This window comes from Rutilus rutilus (genome assembly GCF_951802725.1).
Source record: "Rutilus rutilus genome assembly, chromosome: 1".
Taxonomy (NCBI): domain Eukaryota; kingdom Metazoa; phylum Chordata; class Actinopteri; order Cypriniformes; family Leuciscidae; genus Rutilus; species Rutilus rutilus.
Window position 1 is genome coordinate 58,586,582 of NC_140209.1, and position 20,228 is coordinate 58,606,809.

Genomic DNA, 20,228 nt, shown 5'->3' on the forward strand with positions numbered 1-20,228 from the left:
AGGTTCATTAACATTAACTACCATAGTAAACTTAAACTAATAATGCCCTTCTACAGCATTTATTAATCTTAGTTAATATTAATTTCAACATTTGCTAATACCTTATTAAAATCAAAGGTTGTATTTGTTAACATTAGTTAATGCAATGTAAACTAACATGGACAAACAATGAACGGCTGTATTTTTACTAACCAACATTGACAAAGATTAATAATTACTGTTACAAATGTATTGCTCATTGTAAGTTCATGTCAGTTAAAACATTAACTAGTGTTAATTATAAACCTTATTGTAAAGCGTTACCTATAACTCAATATGTATTGTTCATTGTACAGAGCTATAAAACAGAGCTATAAAATTAGTGTGGCGAGAATTCAGCTCAGACCATTTGGTTTTGGGGAAATTTGATGCAAAATAGTAGGGGCTTCATTAATGTTTCATTAATAGGCTACAGTGTATCTTGATTTACCTAGAAAGAATGGAAGTGAAATGTGACAACATTCCCCATGCATAGGTGGGGCACATTGTAACATGACCATATGATATCTGATCTAATAAAAATAAAAAATTTAGAGACACACTAAAATATTTTATCAATAAAATACAATTATTAACTTTTTCATATAAAATATTTGCATTTTGTAATACAAAATAAAAAAAAAGTTTTTAGTTTGACAACAAACGCACTGCAAAACACAGCTATACTGCATAGTTCAAAACATAATAATGAAAATTTTCTGAACATTGACTCTCAGTCTTTATTCACCTTTTTCTCATGGTTTCTCAATAGAATTCATAAAAGTGTAGAATAGAATAGCATAGTTCTAAGTTCTATTGTAGCGCAGTGTTACAACATGCTCCACCTGCGCAACTGGGATTTAAACCCTGCTAGTGTCTTCGGCTGGTTAGATCAGCATTAAAGAACTTTCTCAACTGTTAAATAACAGATATAAGATTAAAATAATATCAGATTTGCCTAATTTTAAATAAGCACAAAAAACAGAGATGAAAAATTAACTTAAGAAATTATAAATGTTCAGTGATAAATAAATGCTCAGTGATATCTTCGAAAGATTTTTTCATTTTGCCGCAATTTTTTCTTTATATAGTGTTGATATGGCAATTAGTAAATACAGTAAGTTTCGTCAAGCTAGCATATGTGGAAAGTTTTAAACCATGTGTGTTACAACTAGCCCCGCGTTAGGTTGTGCCCCGCTCACCCCTACATTGACAGTGTTGGGGGTAAAGCATTACATGTAATGTGATTAATGTAATCAGATTACTTTTTTTCAAGTAACTAGTAAAGTAACACATTACTTTTAAATTTACAGCGAGTTACTTTGTTTTCCCAAGTTTTGACTGACACCTCTCCTGAGGCATGATACATCATGTAAACATGACATCAAACAAACTCACATAAATGTGAGCAGGCATTTATTCATCTCACTTGGACAAAAACATTCCCTATTTCTCAAAACAAATAAAAACAATAAAATGCAAACTCAGAATATTATGCAAACCATATGTTAAATTACATCTAATTCAACCATACTAATAAGCAAAAATGACTTTAGATAAACATCACATTTGTGTTTTTTTCTTTCTTTCTTTATTGAGTTTGTTTGAGCGGCGCCCTCTACTGTACAGGTGTGAATTTGCATTTTCTTCAGCCTGAGGCTTATTCATTTCACTTTTGGTGTGAAAGGGCCTTTACATTTGCGAGAAAAAAAATGACTTTTGTTATTTTTGTTATTAAAAAAACAAACAAGCAAGCGCAGCTTAGATGAGGAAAAGCAACGCAAAAGTAGCGTAACATTAATTTCCATAAAAAGTAATGCAGTTAGTTACTTTTTTTAGGGAGGAACGCAATATTGTAATGCATTACTTTTAAAAGTAACTTTCCCCAACACTACATATTGAGATTTTTGATTGATTTCAGACTTTGATATCCTGGTAAATCTGGCGATCTGAGCCATTTTCCGCTCTTCGCCATTTTTTTTCACAAGGGATTTGATGTGTGAATCCATAACTTTTCTTGTAAAGCTTTACTTTTTCTTTGTCTTGTTACATTTTAAGAGAAATCAAACTCAAAACTACTTTACAAGAAGCGGAAGACATAATCAAAAGTGTCCATGTGCTCCTCTTTAAAGGGATAGTTCACCCAAAAAATTAAATTCTGTTAAGCTATCATTTACTGCTGAACACAAAAGAAGATGTTTTGAAGAATATGCATGGGGAACAAAATGATGGACCCCACTAGCTTCCATAGTAAAGAAAAAAATCCTATGGAAGTCAAGGTTTTAAATTTTTGGGAGAACTATCCCTTTAAATATCTGTCTCTAGGAGAAGGAAGTGAGATATTAAAGATACCTCATGTGTGATCTTTCTTCCCTTTGGGTTTATTCATCCCCCCAAATCTGTTGTGCAGCAACTTAAAATTAATAGAACTCAACGTTTGTTTTGTTCAGTGTATCTGAAGACATGCTATCATGAAAGTGTCTGAACAATTTAACCATCCTTGGACTCATTTATATGCTTAAGCTCGCATGTGCACACACTGAGATCTAGAAGTCTCGTTTTTCAGTCACAGATCAACGTGCTTCCTGTCCCCTCCTAAATGAAGTCATCTGGAACAGGACAGTGAATGGCTCTGACAAGTGTCTAAATGAGACTGTGCTTTTGTGCTGTGGAGAACCAGGTGAAAACTGAAGGACAAGGCTTGTGGTTCTGCATCCCTTCACCTGCTCCCACAAAGATAAGGGCGAGCGGTGATCAAAGGATCAGGGGTTGCTATCACCTTCCGGATATCCCACGAACAGATGTCGCACACCTGGGGCATGTTTATATAAAGCAGTTAATGTCACTATCACAGTGATCACAAGCTAAAAACCAGCACCTTGAAGCAAAAAATAGTTTATTTTGCTTTGAAGATTTTTTTATAGAGTAAGATAAATGAACAGATTCACTGTACAAAGCAAAGTTTATTTTGAAAACAATAATGTGCCATCAAGTACAGAGATTTGAGTGAGAGAACTGAGATTTGAGAGAGCCCTTTTGTTGTGACATATTTGGCAGGCCGAAAGTTTGGAATAATTAAGATTGTTTTATTGTCTCTGAAAGAAATCTGCAAGATGGCTGCATTTATTTGAAGTAATAATATTGTGAAATGTTTTTACGATTTAAAGTTACTTTCTATTTGAATTTATTTTAAAATGTAATTTATTCCTGTCATGGCAAAGCTGAATTTTCAGCAGCCATTACTTCAGTCTTCGGGTGTCACATGACACATGAAATCATTTACTGTATATTGCCAAGCTCCAGTCATTTGGCTGCAACAAGTGTTGTCTTGTCAAATATCAGGATGGTTTTGTCTTTTGGAAACATAGGGCTATGTACACTAAAAAGCAATTTTGTTTCTTTATCTTCATGAATGCTATACAGTACCAATGAAGAATGATTTGTCTAATACATTTTTGGCATGACAATATAAATGTACACATTATACAGACTGAAGTGGAGAGGTCCAAGGATTGAACCCTGGGGGACGCCACGTCGTAGAGGTCCATTTAAAGTTGCCTATGTTCTCACAGGAACCCCTTTCTTCTATATATGACCTAAACCAGGTATCACCGAGTCAAACACAGTTTTCCAGTCTGTCTAGGACTGTATTGTGGTCTAGAGTCCAGCACTAAAATACAGTAAAATCAGCACTGCAATTATGCCAGAACCAGTATTCAGATGAATATATACAGTCTCTGTGCTTATTTTGTGATGGGAAACCAGACTGGATTTCCTTCTCAGTGATGTTACCTTGCCTCGAAAGGTTGCATGAAAAGCAGGGCGCTACAAAACGTCTGTGAATCTTTGAATTAATCTGACATTTTTAACGGATTAATCCAAAATACTTCTTTGGCAATTTCATTTGTGCAGTCCTGTAACCTGTTTTTGTTTTTTCTCCCAAGTCCAAAGATTCACTGAAGGGACATCATTTTCTGGTTCCTTGTCTCTGATACAGCCACAAGACTTTATGAGAGTGCAGCTGCTTCCACAGACGTCCCTCCATCATCATGTCATGGTTGGCATAGAAGATCAGAGGCTTCGTTACCTTGTCATAGTAATGGTCTGAGAAGTTCCTGTAATTGTCTGTGATGAAGCCATACGCAGAGACCTGAGAGACAAGCCAGCATCCACAACATTTATTTAGCAACACCTGAAGCAATAGATTTTAAATAAGAATGTCAAATGCTGTTTTCAAGTTTCCAGTTTCAAGTCTGACCTGGTCACAGGTGTGTAAAGCAGTCAGCAGCATTAGAGCACCCGTGCTGGGCATGTAAATATCCCTGTATTCATCCAGCTGTGGGGATTTCAGAAACCTGTTAATCGAAAATACAATGGCATTACATTGAGGGAGAGAGAGAAAAAAAGTGACAAATGAGTGTATTGACGAATGTGTTGGAAAATACTTTCACCTTTGAGTCACATACTGAACGAAGGATGGATGGATCATCTTGAACTGATGTATTTCAGGATTATATCCAAAAAGATCCGAGGGCCTGTTTTATTAACCAGATAAACTGAAGTTGAAGAAATGTTCAAATAGCAATTCAAACTCTAGAAGTTGTAGAATGCCTTTTAGAATTCCAATTCATTTATTTATTTTTTAATGTATGACATTTTTATTGTTCTGTATGAATTACCTATAAAGGTATTGTCATACAGAAATAGGCTATTTTAAAATATGAACAATATATGTTCATCATGTAGGGTGAATTAATGTACATTTGGCCATTTATTACCTTTCATTTCAACAACAAAAGTAAATTAAAATTGTATATATTAAATGTTTTTCTCATTTTGGGGCATGATATTTTATTATAAGTAACTGCCATCTTACATTCAGTACAAAAATCACCTCAAAGAATGAATGGAGTATAGGTACTGTCTGTGGTTAATACCACACTTTTAATGTTGTTTATATGTCTATGTGGTGTTTTTAATATGCTTTAAGACAAACCATGTGTAAATTCATAATTCAACACCATTGCTGAGTATTTTCTCCTTAAAACTGCAGTGAACCAAAGACAGTCTCAAAAACACAGTTTGAAATCGCTGGCGTTTCTGACGTCACAAACTACCTTGTAACCAATCAGATCAACGTGTGATCGTCAACCAGTGGATCTCTGAGCTGGTGTGAGTGAGTGGAGGCGGGGCTCATTTGCATATTCATAGAACCGCGTATACTAAATGAGGCAAGGGTGTAGAGTTACATTCGAGCTATTTTAAGGCATGAAGAATGTTTTTCAAAGAAAAAAAAAATGTAATATGTTATTTTGGTGATCAAAGATGAGTTTTAAGGGATCCAATTATTGACTACAGGGGGACTTTAAATAATTATCAGTAATCAGTTTTGGTCAGTGTTATTTAAAAGAGAAATGTGTCTGACCAGAGAATTTTTTTATTTTTATTATAAACATCAGGGAACCAATAGCCATAATTAATCAATGTAATTATTGATATTTTTGTATTGTATGTTGAACTAATGCAGTGTTAAATTTCTCTTTGAATTGTAGGTCAGTACATTCATCTTCCTGTCATTCCAGTTTAAATTCCATCCTACAACTCAAATTCATGAACTAAAAGGGAGGCAACTGTTGTTATAATAATAATAATAATAGGCTAATAATATGAAAACATTTGCCCCACCCTTGCATTTGTCATATTTTACATATTACTAATTACTTTGATTGATCTGTCATCTTGAACAAAATAATTAGTTGGACGCCACACTTAATATAGCCTACACTTCATCATTACATTGGAATTTGATACATTACCAAATCGAGTGTCACCTGCAGGCACAATTTTCAAAACTACCTTCAATTTCTGATCTGAGCACATTTTGCAACGACTTTGAATCAACTTGTGTGTCATCTGAGCCAGTTCCTGAATTGTGAATTCGGCTCAGCCCAAATCGTAGGAGTAATGCCCCATCTGCTGGTCATTTTGTGCGCTGCAAGGTTCCTGCTAAGATTTTAAAAAGACGTCAGTAAATACCAACGTGTATGAATCTTATTGTTACACCCACCTTATACCCATATCAGGCCCGGAGGGTACAGACACACCCTGGATGGCAGCTGACAACATCTTATAGTCTCGAGTTTCCGCAGGTATAAAAATATATCCAATGCCCTGTGGTGATAACGTCTAAGACTTTAGTCATTTCGCCATGAAATTCATCAGCAAACCAGCAGAGGGCAACGTTTCGAATTATAATTCATAAGTAGCCTAGCAAATGAGAAGGCCTGTTACCGGGTCATGTGGCACCTTGTCGAACCCGTCTTCGTAATAAGCAGCAATGGAGTTCTTGAGGGAGTTAGTGGTGAAGCCGTAGAAAGACGTCTTTGTCCCAACATCGTCTTCAAAACCTTTGATGACTGCCCCATTAACTCTAAAAAATTATTACAATTATTATTAGCATCATTGCGCTATCATAGCAGTACTAATCCAACTAATAATCTAAAGAAAAGGTGGAAATGCCTCTGAAAGTGACAAAAAATGCCCTATATATTTAGAATTTGCCCAAGCAGTGAACATTTTTATCAGTTTTCTAAAAAGAAAATAGCCTATAATATTTCATGATTTTTGATCTAATAATTGGTTTAGTGTAAGTTAGATCAGGGGTTTTCAATCTTTTAGATGCCACGGACCCCAAAATATGAGTATTTTCCTGTGAGGGACCCCCATCCTAAAATTTAAAAAAGGCATCTATAAAGTTTCTTGTAAGACCCAATTTGTAGGCTACTGTGGAAAATAAGAAAAATAATAATTAGCCTGTGTCAAAATATTATTTGGAAAATACTTAATATCGAGTTTACATCTCGCAATTCTGACTTTATTTCTCAGAATTGCGAGATACAAAGTCAGAATTGCGTGAGAAAAAGTCGCAATTGCGTGTTATAAAGTCAGAATTGCGAGATATAAAGTCACAATTGCGTGTTATAAAGTCTAAGAGGAAAAAAAAGACGGACTTTTATTTATTTTTTTTACCTCAGAATAGTTTATCTCACTATTCTGTCTTTATAACACGCAATTGCGACTTTATATCATGCAATTCTGACTTTATATCTCCCAATTGCGTATTATAAAGTCAGAATTGCGTGATAAAGTCGCAATTGCGAGAAAAAAAGTCAGAATTCTGACTTTATAAGACGCAATTGCGACTTTATTTCACGCAATTCTGACTTTATATCTCGCAATTCTGACTTTATAACACGCAATTGCGACTTTATTTCACGCAATTCTGACTTTAGGCCTATATCTCACAATTGTGAGAAATAAAGTCAGAATTGCGAGATGTAAACTCGCAATTGTGAGATAAAAAGTCGCAATTATCTCTTAAAATGTTTTATTCTGTGGCGGAAACAAGCTTCCATACATTATAGTACTGTTAGATGTATTTATTAATTTGTTAACTCATTTACTTATTTTACTCTAATTTCTGTTTATTCATGTTTAATTTAATGTAAACTTTTTTTTTTTTTTTTACACTGTTAGCTACAGAGGTCTGAATAATCCAACATAAGGACAGTTATTCACAATGCATTCTAGCAAGAAAATGTTAGATTATATGTTTATATAATATATATAAATATATAATAAATAAGAATAAATAGTACTTTTATCAAATAAAATATAAAATGACATATTTTAAGAAAATAATTATCTTTAAATTGATTTAACTATATCATGGCATTATAGAAAGGCTCTATTCACTGTTTGTCATGATTGGTTTATTCCAGAGATGATGTGGTTGGTCATGTGATCTCAACATGTCCACCCCCATGAGGTGACCCACTCCAAGTAAAATAAAAAAATAACATAAAACTGGTTTTATTGGGCTACTTATATGACATCAGTGTTGGGTAAGTTACACACTTCATCTTAAAAATGTTCATTTTTATGAAACTGAATATCAGAAGGCAGCTCATTTGCTGTTCTAATAGAAGGCACAACAAACCTGAAAACATAATCGTGACTGTCTATGACTTTCCCCTGCCCGGATCCTTTGAGGATTCCTCCGTTACCCACCACGGCACAACGCACACATGCATCTGGCGTTTTCCGCTCGAACAGACGACTGTTGCCAGGGTGTGAAAGCAAAGAAAGAGTCTTGCCAATTTCTGGAAAACAAAGATGTTTTCATAACTTTTGTGGTTTTATTTAGTTTGTGGTGCTATTGCTTTACAGTGACTGTAGTGAGGGTTTACCATGGAAAGGCTGGTCCTTCCAGCCGTAGGGCAACGGTTCCTTCCGGAGCGTTTCCCAATGCGAGTAAATAAATGAATCACGCCACTGCAGAACAGGCACCGAGAAGCTAAAATGCTTTTTCAGACTGTCTTCGTGCTTTATGACACGTCTCAAAGAGCAGGCTGGCACTTCCTCTTCGGCGATATCGTTAATCCAGCTTACTTCCGTAGCCCTGCAGAGCAAAGCAGATCGAAACGTGAGAGAAAGTCTTTCTTTAACAATAGGGGAATTATACGAATCAATAAATATGTTTATATGTGACCCTGGACCACAAAACCATGTCACATGGGTCAATTTATTTTTTTAATTGAGATGTAGGCCTACACATCACCTGAAAGCTGAATAAATAAGCTTTGCATTGATGTATGGTTTGTTAGGACAATATTTGGCCGAGATAATTATTTGAAAATCTGGAATCTGAGGGTGCAAAAAAAATCGAAACATTGAGAAAATCGCCTTTAAAGTTGTCCATTTATGTTGGCGATTGTGCTGCATTCACTCACAAAAATACATGTTTTATATATTTACGGTAGGAAATTTACAAAATATCTTCATGGAACATGATCTTTACTTAAAGGAGCTGTATGTAAGGAATGTATTTCAATTAATCATAAAATGGCCCTGATATGTCACTAGACATTAATAAATCATGTTCATTTCAAATACTTATATCACTGACAACAGTAGTCCGGCCAGGATATTGTCATTTAAAAAGTGAAGTTGCAGCCCTCAACTGATGTTGATGTTGTCATGTTGTGTTTTGGCCTGAAGCGCCACCCTCCACCTATCTACCAATCACGAAGTCAGTAGTGTTTCGGCATCCGGGTTGCCAGCTCAGCTCTAGTTACCACAGCTGCAGCTACAAACGTTCGTGCTGGATCCTGCAGCCTATCTGGCAACCTCGAGTCAGGGGGGAGGGGGAGGGGATACACCGCTCTACAGTAATTTGAAAGTGATTGCAGTACCAGTTTTGGCCACAATCTTACATACGGCTCCTTTAATATCCGAATGATTTTTGGCATAAAAGAAAAATCGATAATTTTGACCCATACAATGTATTGTTGGCTACTGCCACAAATATACCCGTGTGACTTGTGACTGGTTTTGTGATCCAGGGTCACCCCATTAACCCTTACATACCGGAACACATTCCTGTATTAATGTTAATGGGATATGAATGCCATTGCATTTCAGCACATTCAGAAGAAGAGTATAGAAATTAAATTCATGGTTCAAATCCACATTGTTGACTATTGAAATTTGCAAAAGATTCCATGTCGAGTTTGCCTCACCAAATCAATTGCCTTCTTGTGTCTGAAGCCAGTTAAGGTAACACTAGACTATGATGTGGGACTCGGCAATGAACAGTCACGCAGAACCTGATTTTGCCAAGTAAAACATATTCCTGCATCAACAACTTGCAGTCAACCAACTAGATTTGAAGGAGAAGTTTAAAGTTAATGTCAAGTTTAGGCTTACAGTCAGGGTTAGGTGCCTCTGATTTTAGGGATGATTTATGGTAAGGTTAGGTTGAGCTGTAGGGATAAGGCTATATTTTCAGACAGGAATGTTGTTCCATGATCAACAAAGTATGTTGACCCAGGAACATGTCTAACTCAGCAAAATCACAATGTCACATTTATATTTAAATATCACATTTATACTTGTTACAAAATAACAGAGACATTCAAAGTGTTATTTTTGAATGAATATACTTCATATACTTCCCTCTCCACTTTGCATCTATGCAAATCATTGATGTTTGGGTTGGAGGCTATGAGAAAACTACCCTGGTAATCCAGAGTTTTCGCGAGAGCACAAGCTGAATTTGCTCAGCGAGTTACTCTGGTGTCGAGTAATGATGCTCATTAAATATGCCCCTCGATCTGAGCTGCACCAATCACATCGGGTTATCTGATATAGGCGGGGCAGAGGCGAGCTAAACAGATGACGACAGCGCTGTGACGTCGAAGTCATTAGTAAACATTGCAAGATGGCTATGGCAACATGACATCATGACTTTGCGTAAACATACACGCCACTTTCAAGTCAAGTGGCGTGTTATCTATACGCATTTTGAGCTATCCGCGTGTATGTCCACGCCGTCATCTTCCGCGTGTATGTCTACGCCGTTAAATGTCCGAGTGATTCCGCGTGTATGTCTACGCCGTTAAATGTCCGAGTGATTCCGCGTGTATGTCTACGCCGTTAAATGTCCGAGCGAAACGAAGCAAAATGTAAATCTACATCTGGGGAGCGATATTTTTTTACTAAGATGGTAGGGGAAGACTCATAAATGGTATTAACCCCAGTGACGGGTAGGTTTAGGGACGGGGTTGGGGTAAGTCATATATATTTATATAGAGAGTAATAACGTTAAGTCAACGGCGTTGATAAACACGCTGAAAAGCGATTATGCGTGTTGATAGCACGCCAAAAGTGGAAATACGAATTGGCGTGTCATACATACGCCATTTCATGAGATCAGTCTGGCTATGGATGAACACCAGCTGTTTGAAACAAGCTACAATGAACGAGTTAGACTTGGCTTTTTATCTAAAACAGGAACAGAAGATGCCGCTTGAATCGTTCCATTGCAAGAAGGACGTTTTTGCTGTTTTGCCGACCGGATACGGTAAGAGTCTAATCTACCAGTTAGCTCCGCTGGTAGCTAGCATATGGGGTTTATTGTTTCAAATGCATGCTTGGTGCCGCCCCTCGAGCTGGCCGATTTTCATTAGTCGACGCCAGACCAGTAATCTTTCAGATTTAGGTCTGGATTTCCAGGCTATGAGAAAACAGTATGTGTAAGAATTATGGAATGCAGTTAAAAACTAAATTTAGCTTGAGGCGTATCTGTGTGTCAACACCTTTGCCTCAACTGTATATATGTATCTTTTTCATATTTTAACTCATGTTTTAGTTGTTACAGTTAGTGAAGGAAGCAGCAGAACTTTGACAGTTTAGATTACTCTGATTGTAAGAGCCATTATGCTCTATTTAAATGTCTGTTGTAGTTCCACTGGAGAACACTGGGTGGAGTATGGGTTTAGGGTATACGGTAATCAGAGAGCAAGAGACGTTAGGTGTAATGGGGAAGCAAACCATTTTTGACGTGTCAGGATCATGTAAGGACATGCTAACTGGTGATTGCAATGTGTTTGAGCATCAGAACTGAGACAAATAAAGAAGATAAATGCAGTATTGGACTGGAAGTGTATAGAGAGCCTAAGTCCCTTCCCTCCGCTTCCGGCTCATGGGACCTTATTTCAGAAAAAATATGTATGGTAGTCAATGGCGAGAGACAACTTATCTTTTTATTCTGTCTGACCTGTGCCCTGAATTACACATATGATGTTTGTCAATTTAAAGGTGCAATGTGTGATATTTCTGAGGATCTATTGACAGAAATGCAATATAAGATCCATAACTATGTTTTCAGTGGTGTATAAAGACCTTACTTAATGAACCGTTATGTTTTTATTACCTTAGAATGAGTCATTTATATGTACATAACCGCGGCCACCCCTTCTATGAAGGTCGCCATATCGTGACGTCATGTTTCTACCGTAGCCGACAGCGAACAGACAGACGCGTTTCATCACTAACTTGAATGAGAAGCAGCAGAAAAAGACGCGGCTTCCTACGTCGGCCACCGTAGCCTCTCATTCGAGTTTGAAATTTCAAGGAAAGGCCGCGAATTATTGACCGATTGCAATTCGCAAATCTCACCACTAGATGCCGCTAAAAATCACACACTGCACCTTTAAAAGATAATTATGAAAGTCAAGAAAGTCGGAGTTTGTCATAAAACAGAAGAGTAACATCTAGTTTTATGTGAAAATCGCTCAGTGAACTACATCTCTCGTCTCGCACTATGTACGTCACCAACATGGCTGTCACCTTAGCGCGTGATTCATCTCGTTCTTCCAGAACGAGGAAAAAAGTAATAAAAGGTGTGAAAATCACTACAAGTCCGGTCATGTTAGCTTCAGTAAAGATAGCTTCATTCATTGAGAGAAAAGGTATGACGTCACATGTGCGTCTTTTGGGTTTGTAGTCTTTGTAATTACGTATTTGGATTTCCAGGCTATGAGAAAACAGTATGTGTAAGAACTAGCCTATGGTATGCAGTTAAAAACTCAATTTAGCTTGAGGCGTATCTGTGTGTCAACACCTTTGCCTCAAAGTAAAAATCAAAAGATTGAGCAAACATCAAATCATGGTGAAGCAATCATTACAACTGTATATACAGTGCTATGCATAAGTTTAGACACCCATGCTAAAGTTGACTAAAAAGATGAATAAAAAATCATCTTTTGGAAATTGAACTTAATGCCTTAATTTAAAAATTTTGGAAAAATCCAACCTTTAAGGACACCAATTTTCTTTGTGAATGAATAATGTATCGTAAATAAATAAATGTTCTTCCTTAAAATACAGGGTGCATAAGTTTGGACACCCCTATGTTAAATTCCCATAGAGGCAGGCAGATTTTTATTTTTAAGTATTTTTATTTATTTTTTGTTTAGGATACTATGCATCCTGATAAAGTTCCCTTGGCCTTTGGAATTAAAATAGCCCCACATCATCACATAGCCTTCACCATACCTAGAGATTGGCATGGGGTACTTTCCATAAGATCATCTCTCAATGCAAATCAAACTAGCTATTAGGCTAACTGAAATAAAACCATGCCAATCTCTAGGTATGGTGAAGGCCATGTGATGATGTGGGGCTATTTTAATTCCAAAGGCCAAGGGAACTTTATCAGGATGCATAGTATCCTGGATCCATGAAGTAACTGGCCTTTAAAAATAAAAATCTGCCTGCCTCTATGGGAATTTAACATAGGGGTGTCCAAACTTATGCACCCTGTATTTTAAGGAAGAACATTTATTTATTTACGATACATTATTCATTCACAAAGAAAATTGGTGTCCTTAAAGGTTGGATTTTTCCTAATTTTTTTAATTAAGGCATTAAGTTCAATTTCCAAAAGATGATTTTTTATTCCTCTTTTTAGTCAACTTTAGCATGGGTGTCTAAACTTATGCATAGCACTGTATGTATCTTTTTCATATTTTAACTCATGTTTTAGTTGTTACAGTTAGTGAAGGAAGCAGCAGAACTTTGACAGTTTAGATTACTCTGATTGTAAGAGCCATTATGCTCTATTTAAATGTCTGTAGTAGTTCCACTGGAGAACTTCCAGGGGTTTTCCAGGGGGGAGGGTGTTGTGAGGTTTTGAGCCAGCTTCTTCTTCAGCTCCGACTTCGCGTGCAGCCGTGCACGAGCACAAAACCTCACATGAAGAAACAGAAGAAACTGAGACAGACTAAATCCAGAAGAACTACGGGAACGTCTCCAAGATGCTTGAAGAAACCTTCCTGCAAAGCTACCTGAAAAACTATGCGCAAGTGTACCTGGACAAAAGCCGTTTTAAACGCAAAGGGTCGTTACACCATATATTGATTTGAATTAGTTAATAAAAGTTAAATCATAAATAAATTGAATTTGTGATTTTATTTTTGAAAGCATTCTCACTTTACAGCATTTTAACACAAGTGCCAGTACTTTTCACAGTACTGTAGCTTTGCAGGAAGGTTTCTTCAAGCATCTTGGAGACGTTCCCGCAGTTCTTCTGGATTTAGTCTGTCTCAGTTTCTTCTGTTTCTTCATGTAATCACAGACGGACTCGATGATGGTGAGATCAGATCATACCGGCTGCTGTCAGACTCCTTGTGCATACACAAATCTCACTGGATTATTACAATTAATGGCAAAAAGAATGTTTGGAAATGTAAACTGATATTTCCTACTGACACATACAGCAAAAGATATAAATAACTGACTTAAAACCTTTTTTTGGGGGGGACAGGGGGTGGGGGATATTAACATGCCTAAGACTTTTGCACAGTACTGTGTATATACAGTACCAGTCAAAAGTTTGGAAACGTTACTATTTTTAATGTTTTTGAAAGAAGTCTCTTATGCTCATCAAGCCTGCAGTTAAAAAACAAACAAAAAAACTAATATTATGAAATATTATTACAATTTAAAATAATGGTTCTCTTTTTTAATATACTTTAAAATGTAATTTATTTTTGTGATGCAAAGCTGAATTTTCATCAGCAAGTACTCCAGTCTTTGGTGTCTTATGATCCTTCAGAAATCATTCTAATATGCTGATTTATGATCAATGTTGGAAACAGTTGTGCTGCTTAATATTTTTTTATAACCTGAGATACTTTTTTCAGGATTATTTGATGAATAAAAAGTTAAAAAGAACTGTATTTATTTAGAATAGAAATCTTTTGTAACAATATACACTACCGTTCAAAAGTTTGGGAACAATAACTATTTTTTTTTTAAGAAATTACTACTTTAATTCAACAAGAATGCGTTAAATTGATAAAAGGTGATGGTAACGATTTATATTGTTAGAAATGTTTTTATTTTGAATAAATGCTGTTTTTATGAATAAATAATGTTAACGTTTTACTCATCAATGAATCCTGAAAAAAGTATTCCAAAAAAATATATTAAACAGCACAACTGTTTCCATCATTGATAATAACTGAGTATCAAATCATCATATTAGAATGATTTCTGAAGGATCATAAGACACCAAAGACTGGAGTACTTGCTGATGAAAATTCAGCTTTGCATCACAAAAATAAATTACATTTTAAAGTATATTAAAAAAGTAATATTTCATAATATTACTGTTTTTTTTTTTTGTTTTTTTTGTTTGTTTGTTTTTTAACTGCAGGCTTGATGAGCATAAGAGACTTCTTTCAAAAACATTAAAAATAGTAATGTTTCCAAACTTTTGACTGGTACTGTATATATATATATACAGTGCTATGCATAAGTTTAGACACCCATGCTAAAGATGACTAAAAAGAGGAATAAAAAATCATCTTTTGTAAATTGAACTTAATGCCTTAATTAAAATTTTTTGGAAAAATCCAACCTTTAAGGACACCACATACTTCATGGATCCAGGATACTATGCATCCTGATAAAGTTCCCTTGGCCTTTGGAATTAAAATAGCCCCACATCATCACATAGCCTTCACCATACCTAGAGATTGGCATGGTTTTATTTCAGTTAGCCTAATAGCTAGTTTGATTTGCATTGAGAGATGATCTTATGGAAAGTACCCCATGCCAATCTCTAAGTATGGTGAAGGCTATGTGATGATGTGGGGCTATTTTAATTCCAAAGGCCAAGGGAACTTTATCAGGATGCATAGTATCCTGGATCCATGAAGTATCTGGCCTTTAAAAATAAAAATCTTCCTGCCTCTATGGGAATTTAACGTAGGGGTGTCCAAACTTATGCACCCTGTATTTTAAGGAAGAACATTTATTTATTTACGATACATTATTCATTCACAAAGAAAATTGGTGTCCTTAAAGGTTGGATTTTTCCTAATTTTTTAAATTAAGGCATTAAGTTCAATTTCCAAAAGATGATTTTTTATTCCTCTTTTTAGTAAACTTTAGCATGGGTGTCTAAACTTATGCATAGCACTGTATATATATATATATATATATATATGTATGTGTGTGTGTGTGTGTGTGTGTGTGTGTGTGTGTGTGTGTGTGTGTGTGTGTGTGTGCGCGTGTATGTATATATTATATGATCCGAAGTAACTAGCTACTTGAGTAGTTTTTACACAGGATACTTTTTTACTCTTACTCTTAAGTTACTATTAAGATTATTACTTCTACTTTGAGAAAATATTTCTACTTGTTCCTTTGCTTGAGTAGTTTTTGGATACTATATTGCTTTCTTACTAGTAACAATCACATTACAGATATCAAAAATTATTATAATATTTTTTTTTTACTATAGCAATTTAATTGTTGATCTCAATAATAGACATTTGCACTTAAAACCATGTAATTACTGATATCAAAAATGATGATCTGTACTACAGTAGTCAACATTTGAAGTGGATCAAAACATTTCATCAAAGTTATACATGAGTTTTGAACAATACCCGTTCTTGTCTTAGTGTGTGTCTGTACTGACCTCTGAAATGTGCTCCAGTCCTCTGATGACAACAATACCAGCAAATTCCAGAAGATAAAGCAAACACATACAGCCATAAAAGATCTAACAAACCTCAGTTTCATGTTGCGACTGCACAGTGCGCGATAAATGTGTGAAAAGACCATAGGTAAGTTCTTCATATGACAAGCAAACAGTGGCCTTTCATCAAATGCTCTGAACCTCCACTAACAGTTGAAGCATCTAAACAGTTGCTCAACCAGTTTGACAACACGCAGTGAATTTGTGGGAAATTTCATGTCACCTTTGAGCTGGAAATAGTCACATGAACAAATAGATTTCACATGATGCAAATGAATCCACTGTTGTGATTAAATGACAAAGAGAGACTCTGAAAAACGTTTGGATTAACCTGAGATTCAGGTTCTCTTGGTTCCTGATGTGTTCTCTCTTCATGCGTTACCTTTTACCAAACAGCTTTCATACCAATGATATCTGTAGGGCATTTAGGACCAAAATAACTACATTCCGTAAAATGTTTTGTAGAAACCAGTTGCATTTATGAAAAAGTAAAACTGCTCAAAAGCAGAAAGAAATAAAAGCCTGTGTGCTTTGGTGTTAAACTGTACTTAAGAAATAGTCATTCGTTAGAAAAGTTCAAAGCTGGGCCCATTATGGCTGTTAAATGCAGTGAAAACAAATCTTAATGCCAGTCCATACAATGACTGCCACGGTGGCTGTGTAAATCCAAAAGGCAGAATGAACAATGCGAGGTTAGCTTTTAATAAACACTGAGGAAATCGGCACACGTCAATCATTAAAGACGCCGAACAATGAGCGGAAAGAATCGAGAGACAGATGAATAACGCTAACTAGTTGACAGGGAAAACCATGCAAACAGAACATGACAATGTTGTGAACTAGACGAGACTAGACTGGCATTCTATAAAGAATTCTGTGTGATAGTTATGAGACCATGTAAAATAGTCTGTCTACACAGTTTACTTCCACTTGAGCCATTCAATAGTTTTGATGATGTAATTCTATAATTACTATGATTATTAGTAGCCTACATACTACACATAATTCTAATGTGTGGTAAACAGTAATAATAAAAGTCGGGCAAGTTTTTAAACATTAGACGGGTGCTGTGCGATGCTTGGTTATTATAGTTACTGAAACTAAAGCTATAACCATGATCATTTTTGTAGCTTGAAATAAAATAAAGGTTTACTGAAATTATTGCCTATATATATATATATATATATATATATATTATAAGTAGTGATTATGATGCGGTATGTGTCAAACTGATGTGTCAAATATGATTTATGACCCCCACACGGACCACCCACGACCTTGCACCTTTGACCTTGGGTCATAATCTGGGGACCAATATTACCAATGGCTGGTGGATATTTGGAATACCTATGTTGATCTATGTCTAGCAAACACACCTGATTCAACTCATCAGCTCATTAACCCATGTGATAATGAGCTGATGAGTTGAATCAGGTGTGTTTGATTAGGGAGACAAAGAAAACGTGCAGTGTTGGGAGTACTCCAGGACAGGTTTGGGAACCACTGCTCTAGGGGATCATTTGTCTGATATCAGGATGGGTCTGTGTGCCTTCCTCCCGTCTCCGCATTGCAGCACTGGGGGATTGCTGGGAACAGTGGAAGTGAGAAAAAGAGGTTTTCTAATAATGAAATTAAGGAAAAATTTAACAGAACATATCATGAGGATGAATCACACACACACAGTAATTATTGTAATTATGCATATTTTATAGTTATTACTAGTAACTACATGTAACCGTGTAACAAGGACACTGTAAAATAAAGGGTTACTGAAAAATGTAACTGCAATTAAGAGAAGAGACTACATGAGAAGGAAGAGAAGACGCGAGACAAATGAGAGAAAAGAAAAGAAAACAAACAAGACAAAATGAGAAGAAATGAAACAAGAAAGGATGAAATGAGAAGAAAATACTGTATATGAGACAAGAGGAGTTGAAAATGAGAAGAGAAGAGAGTGAATGTGAGGAGAGGGAGGTGTAGGGAAGAGGAGAGGAAGGCTTCATGTAAAAGAGGGAGACTGAAGTCACACACACACACATATATTTCACACTAACAAAAGTTGATAAACATTCTGCTTTTTTAAAAGTATATAAATGAAATGAATATATCACTCGATATAAAAATAAATATCTTGCTAATTTTAGTGAAACAATTTAAACAGTTTTTGATAACACATTATTTTAGAGTGTCCTTGTTACATATGTTACATGTACTTACCATAGTAATAACAATACATTTTGCATAATTACATGCAACTAACCCTCAACCAAATCCTAATCCTAGCCCTATATGTTGTTAATTAATATTAGTCAGTAATTAAATGTATAATTACACTGCAACAATGACACAAAATAAAGTGTAACCCAGTTATTGTCACGGTTCATGAATTCACTGGCTCTTCCTTGTCTCGTGTGTGTGTGTGTGTGTGTGTGTGTGTGTGTGTGTGTGTGTGTGTGTGTGTGTGTGTGTGTGTGTGCAACAATGACACAAAATAAAGTGTAACCCAGTTATTGTCACGGTTCATGAATTCACTGGCTCTTCCTTGTCTCGTGTGTGTGTGTGTGTGTGTGTGTGTGTGTGTGTGTGTGTGTGTGTGTGTGTGTGTGTGTGCAACAATGACACAAAATAAAGTGTAACCCAGTTATTGTCACGGTTCATGAATTCACTGGCTCTTCCTTGTCTCGTGTGTGTATGTGTGTGTGCGTGTGTCCTGCCGTTACCGCTGTTCATCAGCGTGCACTGATTATCAGCGTCAGCTGATCCCTATCTACGCCTCTTTATATGCTCAGTGAACGCTGTCTTGTGTTGTCAGATCGTTGTGGAGTTTCCTGGTGTTGTTTCCCTTTCCCGTTTCTGTCTGACGTCTTCGTGTCGGTGTTTCCTGTGTGGATGTTCTCCCTGTGTTTATCGTTCACCATCTGGATTACGTCGCTCACCCAGCACTTCAAGGACACCTCTCCAGCCTCACATCCATCACCACTGTGCTGTCCATCGAGGTCCCTGCGCCACTGTGTTGTGTGTTTGTTTAAATCTGACTTTTCTGTGAACTTCCAATAAATCCATTTTACTTGCATTATTGCATCCTCATTTCTGAGCGGCACAGTTATTTATGCATGGCTATATGAATAGATAAAATAGCTTACAGTTTCAGTGAGATAAAGAGCTAGATCCTTTTGGCTATTGGAAATGTGTTGAACGTTGTGGTTTACAAATGCAGTGAGTTTAAAGCTGAAAATCTCCTGAGTGTTTCTTAGACAGGAATGAGATCACCGCACAGAGCGCAATCCCACGGGAAACAGACTGCGTTCTTTGGAAGCTCCTGCGGTTGTAAACTGATTCAATATATTTGCTTTTTCATCAATGGAGACAACAGCACCGTCCCAAACACCCAACAGCTCGCTCTGTTTAACAGTGGACCCTCACAGTAAATTGTCAAGATCTCAGCAGAGGAGGATTAAACAACTCCACAAACAGAATTACCAGTCTCACTTATTACCAGACTGACTTTATTTCTGTCATATTTCTATTAGGGCTGGGCGATATATCGCATGACATTGATATGCACCTCTCGTCAGTAAAGCCGGTTCCTTGATTAGTAGTAAATCGCCTTCACCTGCTTTCAGATGGTGCGTCAGTTACTACACAGCAAAAACTCCAGTGTTAAATTAACACTCCTGGGAGTGTATATGAGTCCACACTCAAGATTGTTGAAGTTAATGAGATAATTAAGTGATTAATTGAGTGATGATTGAGCATTATTGAAGACACCTGATGATAACAAGCAGAATCCCTGAAGGAGAAAATCACAAATTGT

General features: G+C 36.3%; 1 protein-coding gene across 1 annotated transcript; it reads right to left on the bottom strand.

Moving 5' to 3' along the window:
• Positions 1-2,932: 2,932 nt before the first annotated feature.
• On the bottom strand, positions 2,933-16,545 carry st6galnac2 (ST6 (alpha-N-acetyl-neuraminyl-2,3-beta-galactosyl-1,3)-N-acetylgalactosaminide alpha-2,6-sialyltransferase 2). The gene is made up of 8 exons (XM_084413457.1): positions 16,355-16,545; positions 8,268-8,479; positions 8,018-8,180; positions 6,310-6,448; positions 6,086-6,189; positions 4,470-4,553; positions 4,277-4,373; positions 2,933-4,168 (listed from the first exon to the last, which is right to left on the bottom strand). The coding sequence occupies exons 1-8, from the start codon at positions 16,513-16,515 to the stop codon at positions 3,986-3,988; spliced, it is 1,143 nt and encodes a 380-aa protein (XP_084269583.1). The 5' UTR covers positions 16,516-16,545; the 3' UTR covers positions 2,933-3,985.
• Positions 16,546-20,228: the final 3,683 nt, after the last annotated feature.